This window comes from Cetorhinus maximus, chromosome 22 (assembly GCF_964194155.1).
Source record: "Cetorhinus maximus chromosome 22, sCetMax3.hap1.1, whole genome shotgun sequence".
Lineage (NCBI taxonomy): Eukaryota > Metazoa > Chordata > Chondrichthyes > Lamniformes > Cetorhinidae > Cetorhinus > Cetorhinus maximus.
In genome coordinates, this window is record NC_135900.1 from 43,630,240 (window position 1) to 43,642,911 (window position 12,672).

At 51.7% G+C, this 12,672-nt stretch overlaps 1 protein-coding gene across 1 annotated transcript in view; it reads right to left on the reverse strand.

The window, feature by feature from the left end:
* The window catches only part of LOC144696824 (synapsin-3-like), a 279,320-nt gene extending 271,581 nt beyond the window's left edge, over positions 1 to 7,739 (reverse strand). The window contains exon 1 of the mRNA XM_078568572.1: positions 7,324 to 7,739. Within this exon, the coding sequence (XP_078424698.1) occupies positions 7,324 to 7,637 (314 nt within the window). The 5' untranslated portion in view covers positions 7,638 to 7,739. The remainder of the gene's footprint in view (positions 1 to 7,323) is intronic.
* Between the last annotated feature and the right edge of the window lie 4,933 nt (positions 7,740 to 12,672).

Sequence of the window (12,672 nt, forward strand, 5' to 3'; positions counted from 1 at the left end):
CACACACACACATAATCTCTCTCTGTCTCTCCCACACATACCCCACACTCTGTCTCACACACATACCCCATACTCTGTCTCTCACACACATACCCCACACTCTGTCTCTCACACACATACCCCACACTCTGTCTCTTACACACACAATGTTTAGCATCATTCGCGACTCATCAGATACTGAAGCAGTTCATGTCCAAATGCAGCAAGACCTGGACAATATCCAGGTTTGGGCTGACAAGTGGCAAGTAACATTCACACCACACAAGTGCCAGGCAATGACCATCTCCAACAAGAGAGAATCTAACCATCGCCCCTTGCCATTCAATGGCATTACCATCACTGAATCCCCCACTATAAACTTCCTGGGGGTTACCATTGTCTCAAAACTGAACTGGACTAACCATATAAATACTGTGGCTACAAGAGCAGGTCAGAGGCTCGGAATCCTGCGGCGAGTAACTCACCTCCTGACTCCCCAAAGCCTGTCCACCATCTACAAGGCACAAGTCAGGAGTATGATGGAATACTTTCCACTTGCCTGGATGAGTGCAGCTCCAACAACACTCAAGAAGCTTAACAACATCCAGGACAAAGCAGCCCACTTGATTGGCACCCCTTCCACAAACATTCACTACCTCCATCATCGACAAACAGTGGCAGCATGTGTACCATCTACAAGATGCACTGCAGGAATTCACCAAGGCTCCTTAGGCAGCACCTTCCAAACCCACGACCGCTCCTATCTCGAAGGACAAGGGTAACAGATAGATGTGAACACCACCACCTGCAAGTTCCTCTCCAAGTCACTCACCATCCTGACATGGAAATATATTGCTGTTCCTTCACTGTTGCTGGGTCAAAAATCGTAGAACTCCTCCATAAAAGCACTGTGGGTGTACCTACACCACAGGGACTGCAGCAGTTCAAGAAGGCTGCTCAAGGGTAATTAGGTATGGGCAATAAATGCTGGCCTAGCCATCAACACTCACGTTCTGTAAATGAATAAAAAAAAATCTCTCACACACGCAAAAACACACACAATTCCTCCCACGCACACACCCTCTCACCCACACACACACAAAGACATATACTCTCTCTCACACACACTCTCTCACTCACACACTTTTTCTCATACTTGTTCTCATACACACTTGCACTGTCGCACACACGCTCTCTATAATGCACGCACTCTCACACCCTCTCACACATGCACTCTCACACTTTCTCACGCACGCACACTCGCACTCTCTCATGCACGCACTCTCGAACTTCATGCACACACACTCGCACTCTCTCACACACGCACTCTCGCACTCTCTCTCGCACCCACTCTCACACTCTCTCATGCACGCACTCTCACAATCTCTCTCGCATGCACTCTCACACTCTCTCTCGCACGCACTCTCGCACTCTCTCATGCACGCACTCCCGCACTCTCTGACGCACCCACTCTCGCACTCTCTCATGCACGCACTCCCGCACTCTCTCTCGCACCCACTCTCGCACTCTCTCATGCACGCACTCCCGCACTCTCTGACGCACGCACTCTCGCACTCTCTCACACACCCACTCTCGCACTCTCTCATGCACGCACTCCCGCACTCTCTGACGCACCCACTCCCACACTCTCTGACGCACCCACTCTCGCACTCTCTCATGCACGCACTCCCGCACTCTCTCTCGCACCCACTCTCGCACTCTCTCATGCACGCACTCCCGCACTCTCTGACGCACGCACTCTCACACTCTCTCAAGCACGCACTCTCACACTCTCTCAAGCACGCACTCTCACACTCTCTGACGCACCCACTCTCGCACTCTCTCATGCACGCACTCCTGCACTCTCTGACGCACGCACTCTCGCACTCTCTCAAGCACGCACTCTCGCACTCTCTCACGCACGCACTCTCGCACTCTCTCTCGCACCCACTCTCACACTCTCTGATGCACGCACTCTCGCACGCACGCACTCTCTCATGCACGCACTCTCTCACGCACGCACTCTCTCACGCACGCACTCTCTCAAGCACGCACTCTTGCACTCTCTCGCGCACACACTCTCGCACTCTCTCACGCACGCACTCTTGAACTCTCTCACGCACACACTCTTGCACTCTCTCACGCACACTCCCGCACACTCTCATGCATGCACTCTCACACTCTCTCGTGCACACACTCTCACACTCTCTCACACACGCACTCTTGCACTCTCTCACGCACACTCCCGCACACTCTCATGCACACACTCTCACACTCTCTCACGCACACACTCTTGCACTCTCTCACGCACGCTCCCGCACACTCTCATGCACACACTCTCACACTCTCTCACGCACGCACTCTCGCACTCTCTCACACACGCACTCTTGCACTCTCTCACACACGCACTCTTGCACTCTCTCACACACGCACTCCCGCACTCTCTAATACATTGACTCTCACACGCAAGCACTCTCGCAATCTCTCATGCACACATTCTCTCATATACACACTCTCGCATTCTCTCAAGCACGCTCTCATACACACACACTTGCACTCTCTCGTGCATGCATTCTCATACTCTCATGCATGGCTTCTCTCATGCATGCACTCTCACCATATGTCATGCACGCACTCTCGCACTCTCTCAAGCACACACTCTTGCATTCACGCATGCATTCTCACATGCACTGTCTCATGTACACACTCTTGCGCTCCCTCATGCATGCATTCTTTCACTCTGATGCAGGCACTCTCACAGGCTCCTATGCAGACACCCTTGCACTCTCTCACACATGCACTCTCTTGCACACTCTCTCATGCATGTACTCTTTCAAGCCTGAACTCTCACGCATGCACTCTCGCACTCTCTCAGGCATGCATTCTCTCACTCTCTCACTCTCTCACGCACTCACCCTGGCACTGTCTCACACACGCACTCTCTCACGCACTCACCCTGGCACTGTCTCACACACGCACTCTCTCACGCACTCACCCTGGCACTGTCTCACACACACTCTCTCTCACGCACTCACCCTGGCATTCTCTCACTCTCTCACTCTCTCACGCACTCACCCTGGCACTGTCTCACACGCACTCTCTCACACACTCACCCTGGCACTGTCTCACACACGCATTCTCTCACGCACTCACCCTGGCACTGTCTCACACACGCACTCTCTCACGCACTCACCCTGGCACTGTCTCACACACACTCTCTCACGCACTCACCCTGGCACTGTCTCACACACACACTCTCTCACGCACTCACCCTGGCACTGTCTCACACACGCACTCTCTCACGCACTCACCCTGGCACTGTCTCACACACGCACTCTCTTACGCACTCACCCTGGCACTGTCTCACACACGCACTCTCTCACGCACTCACCCTGGCACTGTCTCACACACGCACTCTCTCACGCACTCACCCTGGCACTGTCTCACACACGCACTCTCTCACGCACTCACCCTGGCACTGTCTCACACACGCACTCTCTCACGCACTCACCCTGGCACTGTCTCACACACGCACTCTCTCACGCACTCACCCTGGCACTGTCTCACACACGCACTCTCTCACGTACTCACCCTGGCACTGTCTCACACACGCACTCTCTCACGCACTCACCCTGGCACTGTCTCACACACGCACTCTCTCACGCACTCACCCTGGCACTGTCTCACACACGCACTCTCTCACGCACTCACCCTGGCACTGTCTCACACACACTTTCTCACGCACTCACCCTGGCACTGTCTCACACATGCACTTTCTCACGCACTCACCCTGGCACTGTCTCACACACGCACTCTCTCACGCACTCACCCTGGCACTGTCTCACACACACACTCTCTCACGCACTCACCCTGGCACTGTCTCACACACGCACTCTCTCACGCACTCACCCTGGCACTGTCTCACACACGCACTCTCTCACGCATTCACCCTGGCACTGTCTCACACACGCACTCTCTCACGCATTCACCCTGGCACTGTCTCACACACGCACTCTCTCACGCATTCACCCTGGCACTGTCTCACACACGCATTCTCTCACGCACTCACCCTGGCACTGTCTCACACACGCACTCTCTCACGCACTCACCCTGGCACTGTCTCACACACGCACTCTCTCACGCACTCACCCTGGCATTGTCTCACACACGCACTCTCTCACGCACTCACCCTGGCACTGTCTCACACACACTCTCTCACGCACTCACCCTGGCACTGTCTCACACACGCACTCTCTCACGCACTCACCCTGGCACTGTCTCACACACGCACTCTCTCACGCACTCACCCTGGCACTGTCTCACACACGCACTCTCTCACGCACTCACCCTGGCACTGTCTCACACACGCACTCTCTCACGCACTCACCCTGGCACTGTCTCACACACGCACTCTCTCACGCACTCACCCTGGCATTGTCTCACACACGCACTCTCTCACGCACTCACCCTGGCACTGTCTCACACACGCACTCTCTCACGCACTCACCCTGGCACTGTCTCACACACGCACTCTCTCACACACTCACCCTGGCACTGTCTCACACACGCACTCTCTCACGCACTCACCCTGGCACTGTCTCACACACGCACTCTCTCACGCACTCACCCTGGCACTGTCTCACACACGCACTCTCTCACGCACTCACCCTGGCACTGTCTCACACACACACTCTCTCACGCACTCACCCTGGCACTGTCTCACACACGCACTCTCTCACGCACTCACCCTGGCACTGTCTCATACACGCACTCTCTCACGCACTCACCCTGGCACTGTCTCACACACGCACTCTCTCACGCACTCACCCTGGCACTGTCTCACACACGCACTCTCTCACGCACTCACCCTGGCACTGTCTCACACACGCACTCTCTCACACACTCACCCTGGCACTGTCTCACACACACTCTCTCACGCACTCACCCTGGCACTGTCTCACACACGCACTCTCTCACGCATGCAATCTCACACTCTTGCATGCATGCACCCTCACCCTCTCACGTATGCATACTCACTCTCTCATGCATGTACTCTTGCACTTTATTGCGCATGCATTCTTGCACTCTCTCATGTATGCACGCTCAAATTCTCTCATGCATGCACTCTTGCAATCTCTCACACACAAACGCACTCTCACATTCTCGCACTCTCACACATGCACTCTCGCACTCTCTCATGCACGTACTCTTGCACTCTCTCATGCACTCTTGTACTCTCGTAATCTCTCACACACTGTGTCACACAAACACTTTCGCACTCTCTCATGCACTCTCGCACTCTCTAATGCACACACTCTCACACACACACACTCTCTCATGCGCATGCTCTCAAGCATACACTTCTGCTCTCTCTCACGCACTCTCTCATGCACGCATTCTCTCATACATGCACTCTCTCACTCTCTTATGCACACACTCTTGCACTCTCTCAGATACTCTTGCACTTTCTCACTCTCTCATGCACGTACTCTCTCATGCACGCACTCTCTCATGTGTGCTCCCTCGCACTCTCATGCATGCACTCTTGCTCTCTCTCGTGCACTCTCTCATGCACACATTCTCTCATGCATGCACTCTCTCACTCTCTCATGCACACACGCTTACATTCTCTTGTGCATGCATTCTCGCACTCTCACGCATACACTCTCAGAGTCTCTCAAGCATTCTCTCGTGCATGCACTCTCACCATTTCTCACACATGCACACTCTTACGCATACACTCTCGCACTCTCTCATGCATACCTGTACTCCTGCATTCTCTCATGCACACACTCTCACTCCCCCTCATGCACTCTTGCACTTTCTCATGCACACACTCTTTCCCTCTCACACACTCTCACACACAGACACGTTCTTGCACTCTCTCATGCAATCTTGCACTCTCACACTCTATCGCTCGCTCATGCACATATTCTCTCACGTACGCACTCTCTCATGCACACACTCTTTCACTCTCTCACACTCTCACACACACACTGGCACTCTCTTGTGCACATATTTACTCTCTCACACACACAGCTGGATTTCAGTGACTGAGACAGACAGCACAATTTCCTGACTTGCCAGACCCACTTCAGTCAAAAAAATTGCCCTAAAATACACAATTTTTGCTTCGGGGTGGGAGTGAGGATGGTGGATGTGGGGACGTGGGTGCATGGGTGCAGGATGGAAATGGGTCCATCGAATATGGAAGCAGAGCATCAGAGGCCATGGGTGCTGAGGTGGGCTGGTTAGAAAGGCCGCCGGAGTTCTCTGCAATTTTGTCCCAGTTGTGTTAGTAGATTTTAGGGCCTCTCATCCTCACCCTTCACACTCATCCACCCCCTTTGGCCCCTTATGCCTCAGTGCCAACTCACGCCCCCAAACCACCCCTCCATGGTCCCTCATATGGTCCATGCTAATACAATGCCAACTCAGTCATATTCCATGCCCATTCACCCAGTATGCTCTGTGTACACAACCTGTGAGCCATATAATAACAATGGCAAATTGGAACTGCTGAGAGAAATAAAAAACCTACCCATTCATAAATGTTCTTTTTAAAAAAAGTTATTGTTATTACAATTCAGAAAACTGTCAATCACGCAGAGCATTAAAATATCAATAGCAGGAACTTCAAACATTTCAAACCTCTTAATCCTGTCCAAATAAACATTGAGACATTGACAACAGAGATCATAGAAAGAATGACTTATTACAACCACTTACAGATGTCAATCAAGCAAAGTCAAGATTCACTTCAGCTGTCAAAACAGAAACCCCCCGCTGAGTTAATGTTTTTACAGGTCTGAGCTCACAGCCAAGCATGCATAATGAAAGACCATTGACCTGATACGTTTCCTCAGCTTTCCTCCATGCATGCTGCCCAACCTGCTGAGTACTTCCAGTATTTTCTGTTTTTATTTCACATTTCAACATCTGCACTATTTTGTTTTTGGACACAAAGTAACTCTGCAGAGATCCAATGAGCAAAAAAAAAAGGAAAAATTTGGAAAATGCCAAACAAAAGAGAAAAAACAGCACATCAACTTACAAGTAAATAGAATGGGAAGCAGCTCATAAGGAGCAGAAACACCTGTAAAGGCCACTGGGAATGATCTGTGTCCATGATAATATGGCTTACTGGTCCAATTTCAGTCCTCTCCACCGCACCCCCACGATACCATCACTAGCGCAAAGCAAAATCCCCAAATTCAGGATATTAAAAGAGAGAACTAATGTTTTATTCTACAGGTCTAGTCAAACCCTGCAGTATCTCCCTTCCAGTCAGCCTTCCTGTACCAATTGCTAACCCAACAACTAACCTGGCCAACAAACACCTACCAGTCAGTGTGCAGGTCGTCAATCACCAAGAGGATCTTTGGTTTCCGGATGACAGTGGCGGTGGGTCCAGCAGGAGCCGCAGTTCCCGTTTGTTCCACAAGTCCCGCTGCTGCCGCTGTTGTCTGCTTGACGGCATTGGAGATGGAGCTGAGGATGGTGGAGCCTGTGGAGGGAGCCGGCGGCTGGCGGCGCTCAGTAGCCGGCGACACTGGTGAGCTGGTTGAACTCTCAGGACGCTGCAGGTCCATCATATAACCATTTGGTAAATTGGCCACAAAGCTGCTGTCTGAGAGACGCCTCCGCAAGTAATTCATCTTCCTGAGAAATGCAGAGTTTCCTGAGGATCTGGGTTAGAGGCCAAGTGCACAATTAGTCTATGATGAAAAGCTGGCAGTTTCCACGCTCTTGATGACGGTACTTGATTATCGTTAGTTGGATACAGAGAAGTTGTAGCTTAGGTAGAAGCAGGGACCTGAAGGTCCCTGAAGACAAATGACCAGCTGTCAGATTGGAATCTTCTCCGTGACACTCCCAGATGTCTATCCTGTGGAGAACAAGACATTTCACATCAATCAGTGAGACAGAATTTGCTTGCACTGACCAACCAGCCCAACTATACTTAAATGTTATTCAGTAATGTTGGCTCCAGCTCTGGATCGAATGACAGTCAAATGAGATGTCAAGCGGAAATGTGTCCAAATTGTAATCTTGCCAGATTTAACTATTTACGGTAAAGATTGCCAATGCCAAAATTACATAAGGTGCACAACTAGGACTGCCATCATGGTGAACTGCTGACATCAAATATCCCATCATGAAGGTGCAGGGGTTAGGAAAGAAAAAATGAAGCACTTTTCTCCCTCTTTGTGTCCCCAGTGGTGGAGCTCTGGAACAAGCCTGTCCACTTATCCAGGAAGCTAGGAGGTACAGGTGTAAATATTAGAAGGAAAATAAATGAATATGGTAATCATTCATTCAGCAGAGGACTAGTTCTCCTCTTTATTCTTACCACAGACACAACAATATAAGACCAGAGTACTCACTACTTGAAGCCTGTGCCACTCTGAGTTCATCTTGTATACCCACTAGAGCTGGGAGGTCGGTGGGAGAAGCAACAGAGGCTAGCTACTGCAGTATGCTCTGGCAGTTTCACTAACCAGCTCTGGAAAGCAACTGTCTGGCTGCTTATAAGACTGGGCTAGCTTATTCACTGCGGCATCATTGACTTCAGTGTTCAGGCCAGGACACAAAACATACCACTTGCATGTGGGCCCCATTTCAACTGGCCAGTAGGCTGGAGTATCTCTTCTTCTGGCCTGCAAGTGGATCCCAAGGCAGGGCTGAAGGACGATCCTGACTTTGAAGATCTCTGTCCCTGGCTTTGCCTCCTTTACTGCAGGGGAGACCACATATGAGTCATTCGTATACAATTCTGGCCTACTTTGTATGTCCTCCGTGCACTGGCAGCCAATTCCTGACAGGAGGAGTGTGCCAGGAGGCCTGTAGGATGGTGTGGCTTCACCTGTGCAGGGATCTATCTGCTTAATGTTCTTAGTGTGGTCATTTTCATGGCTCAAGCAGCTGTTCAGTGCAGGCCTTCTGGCAAGGCCCTTACGCTGAGGCTGTCAGGTAGAAACAGCAGTGTAGCTGCAGGCGTGTGAGCTGGCCCTCCAACTACATCTGGAAACTGGGGCAACAAAGAGGAAAATCTAAATTAAATTATCCCATTACATTAACTAAAGCGGTCAACACTATTGTTGGATCACTTCATGAAACATTGGGCTGCATTTTACGTGCCCTCACCGTGTTTTCAGCAGGGGAGGCATTTGAAATAAGGCAGGTGCCCACCCCAAGCTCACCACCAAAATACAGGGGACTAGCAGGCACCAAAATCGGCAGCCCATCTGCCATATTTAAACAAATAGTTAAGGGTAATATGCTTCCCAGGCCATAATTTGGTTGGCAAGGGCAGTCGTGCTGGAGTACGCAAGCCTTGATCAAAGGGCGGGAAGCAAGGGGGATAATATCTTTGGGGGTTCCCTTTGCAGATAGGGGGGGGCAGCCCTGCTAACATAGTACCCCCCTTTCTTCCTACCTGCCTGCTCCATAAAACACACTTCCCCCACCACCCCACCCTCCCTAAACTGCCCAAACCCTCCCTGCCCAAGACCCTGGACTTACCTTCTTCTGGGGTCCATAGGCCTTCTCCATCGGCCTGGCAGCGTCCCCTAATGCTCTCTTGGCGCTGCTGGGACTGATGGAGTTGCCAGCCAATCACGTTATGGCTGTGGGGTAGGCCGACGTGGAGCGGGTCAGCTCCACACTGACTTTGCTTGCGGCTTGGGTAGGACAATCTGTAATGTTCTGCCCAATGTATTTGCCAAGGAAGGATCAGCATTTATCATTTTTAACACAACTTCCCTCACTGTAATCTATTTTTTTGATTCCTGTAAAACCAGTTCAATATTTTGCTGTGTGGAATCTGTCCACAAAAAGTAAAACAGATAATCACAGAACTGTAAAAATTACAGGAGAGAAGGAGGCAATTCATCCTGAATCTGGAATCATGCTACCCCTTCAACAGGACATAATCCATTTCCTTCCCAATACCCTTCCTCTAATACCCTGAGCTACTCTTGAATCTTTCCACTTTTTCCACTTTCTGTCCGAGGCACATCTGTCATGTCGCCCTCAGGCAACCTTGACCCTGACCCCAGTGCCGACAGCACCTCGGATGAGGACCCTGAGGGCAGCACATTGAAGACCCATCAATGCGCTCACCCACACTATCCACCAACGCAGTGACACACACCTCAGTGGGGCCTAGATGTAGAGCAGCCTTGGGATCATAATCTGGTCCACATCAGGCGGAGGCAGGGACATCCGACATCGCCAGCACTCAAAGGACAGCTGGAGACAAGGAATCTGCTGAGTCCGGTTCAGAAGATGAGCCTCTGGACTCAGTCCTTAATCAGCTGTTGGAGCTGCAAAGACAATCACAGGAACATCAGGAAGGGGTGTCTGGTGCACTCCTCAGATTGCAAGGGACAATGGAGGAGTCAGTCGGCCTTCAGTCTGAGGTGATAGCACCAGCATACTGACACACCGAGATCAGCATCGGCAGGATGGCAGCCACCATAGAGACCTTGGCCCGGGACATCGGTCCTGCACTGCGGCGTGGGCTGAACTCCATCACTGATGCCATAATTGGCCTTCAACAGTGTCAATGTGAGAGGGGTGTGGAGCAGCTCGATCTCACTCCAGCTTCCCCTTCTCCTCAAGGAGTCAGCCAGGGGCCATTGGGCACCTATAGGGAGGAGGACCAGCAGCTCAACACTCCGGGACCATCCACCCAGGTGACTTTGGGAATGCCTGGCTGATGCAACTCCCCTCTTCCTCGGTGAGGAGAGCACAGCTGAACCACAGCAGGACACCCAAACCCAGGGCCCTCCAGAGGACACTTGCCAAGGTCATCACAGACAGGGGCATAGCAGTCAGCGGGCTGCCTCCACCTCCACCAAGACATAGCGGCAGGGTTAGGAAGGTTAAGAAGATGTAGTTGCACAGCCTGGGAACGGGTGTTAATCACTTGTACACAATGTTCACTATTGTAAAAAAATCTCCCAATGATGTATCCTTGCCTAGGGCTCCTTGTTATGATGTGTAGTGTTCGTGTCACTCAGATGTGAAACCTTGGTTCCTGCACAAGATAAAGGCGGCTGTCTTAGTCCAGAGCCTCTTCCCAGTGCAGTGTGTAATCTTCAGACCAAAGTGATAGTCTGCCTTCACATGCAATGGACACATCAGTGATGCCTGTTCTGCAATGATGCTTGTCTTTGCTGCCAGAATGTCGTGGGCAGGCATCACAGAGTTCCATCATTCTCTCTGTGTGCTCTCAGCACCTTTGAGGGAGGGCTGGCCCTCCATCTCTTCAGCATCTGTGACCAGTGACCCTGTGCTCCTGAAGGGGTCAGGTCCTGAAGGCTGACAAAGCTTCAGGTGCATTTAAAGTTTCATGGCTGTGTCTCCATGATATGACCCTGATCACAGAGCACAAGTGAACTACCCTCCGCCAGACAGGAGTTAGACATTCACAGAGGCAATGTGAAGATCCATGGAGTGTCGTCATCATCATGTTCCTGGAACCTAGTGATTATTAGGGCCTCCATTACGTCTCCATGACATAAGCCTGAGCTCTGAGGGTGTGTGCGCTGTCATCAGCCACACAGGAGACAAACATTCACAGATGTAAGGTGAGAATGTCTGGACTGTCCTCACTGCATCTTGTCATCATCCTCCACAAAGCTTGTGTCTATGAGGGCCTCCCAAGTGCGCCTGCCTCGTCTGGCCAGTGCGATAGCCTCATCACCGGCATCCTCGCCTTCGAGAATCTCATCATTGTCATCCCCTTCAACGTCTTCCTCATCGGAGGAGACGTGCAGCAAATCCATCTCCTCCTCAGCCAGCTCCTCCCCCAGTTGCTGCACAAGCTACGAAGATGTGCGACACCCTCTGGGGACTGTATTGCAGTGCCCCACCAGAACTGTCGAGGTATCAGAGCCTCATTTTCAAGATGTGTATGGTTTGCTCCACCAAAGTCTGGGTTGCAGCATGAGCCTCGTCATACCGTCGCTCTGCTGCAGCCTGAGGCTGCCGCACAGGCATCATCAGCCACGTCCTCTGTGGGTAGCCCTTGTCCCTGAGGGTCCAACCCTGCAGCCTCTCTGGACCCTGGAAGATGTCAGGGATCTGAGACCTGCTAAGGATGTCGGAGTCATGAACACTCCCTGAGAATCATGTGCAGACCTGTAGGATGTGTTTGTGGTGGTCGCAGACCAGCTGAACATTAAGTGAGTGGAAGCCTGTGCAGTTGATATAGTTGCCATGGAGATCTAAGTGCCACATGAGTGTAGTCGATGGCATCCTGCACCTGTGTAAAACCAGAGGTCTGTGCAAACCCCAGCGCTGTTGCTTTCTGCTTTCCTAATCCCGGCCCCCTCATCCTGAGGGAAGTGCACCTCCCTTTGCTGAGCCAGGCATGTCCACCGCCCTCTTCTTCTTCTTCTCTGGTCTCTGTAAGCCATGAGGTACACCGCTAAATCACCAGGCTCCATGATCTTGATGTTATCCTCCTGCAGGATCAAAGGGAGAGACACTTGGGTTAGCATATGTGTCCTGAGGACATATGTTGGTTATGTCTCATGGTCTCCTTATCCGTGTAGGAGAGTGCTGGCCACCACTTGGATGGCCAGTGTATTGTGCGCTTCATGGCTGCCAGAAACCCCACCCATCTCTGCCCCGCTCCACCCGACCGATTGGCAGCAGCTTTGCCCATTGGACTGCACGCTG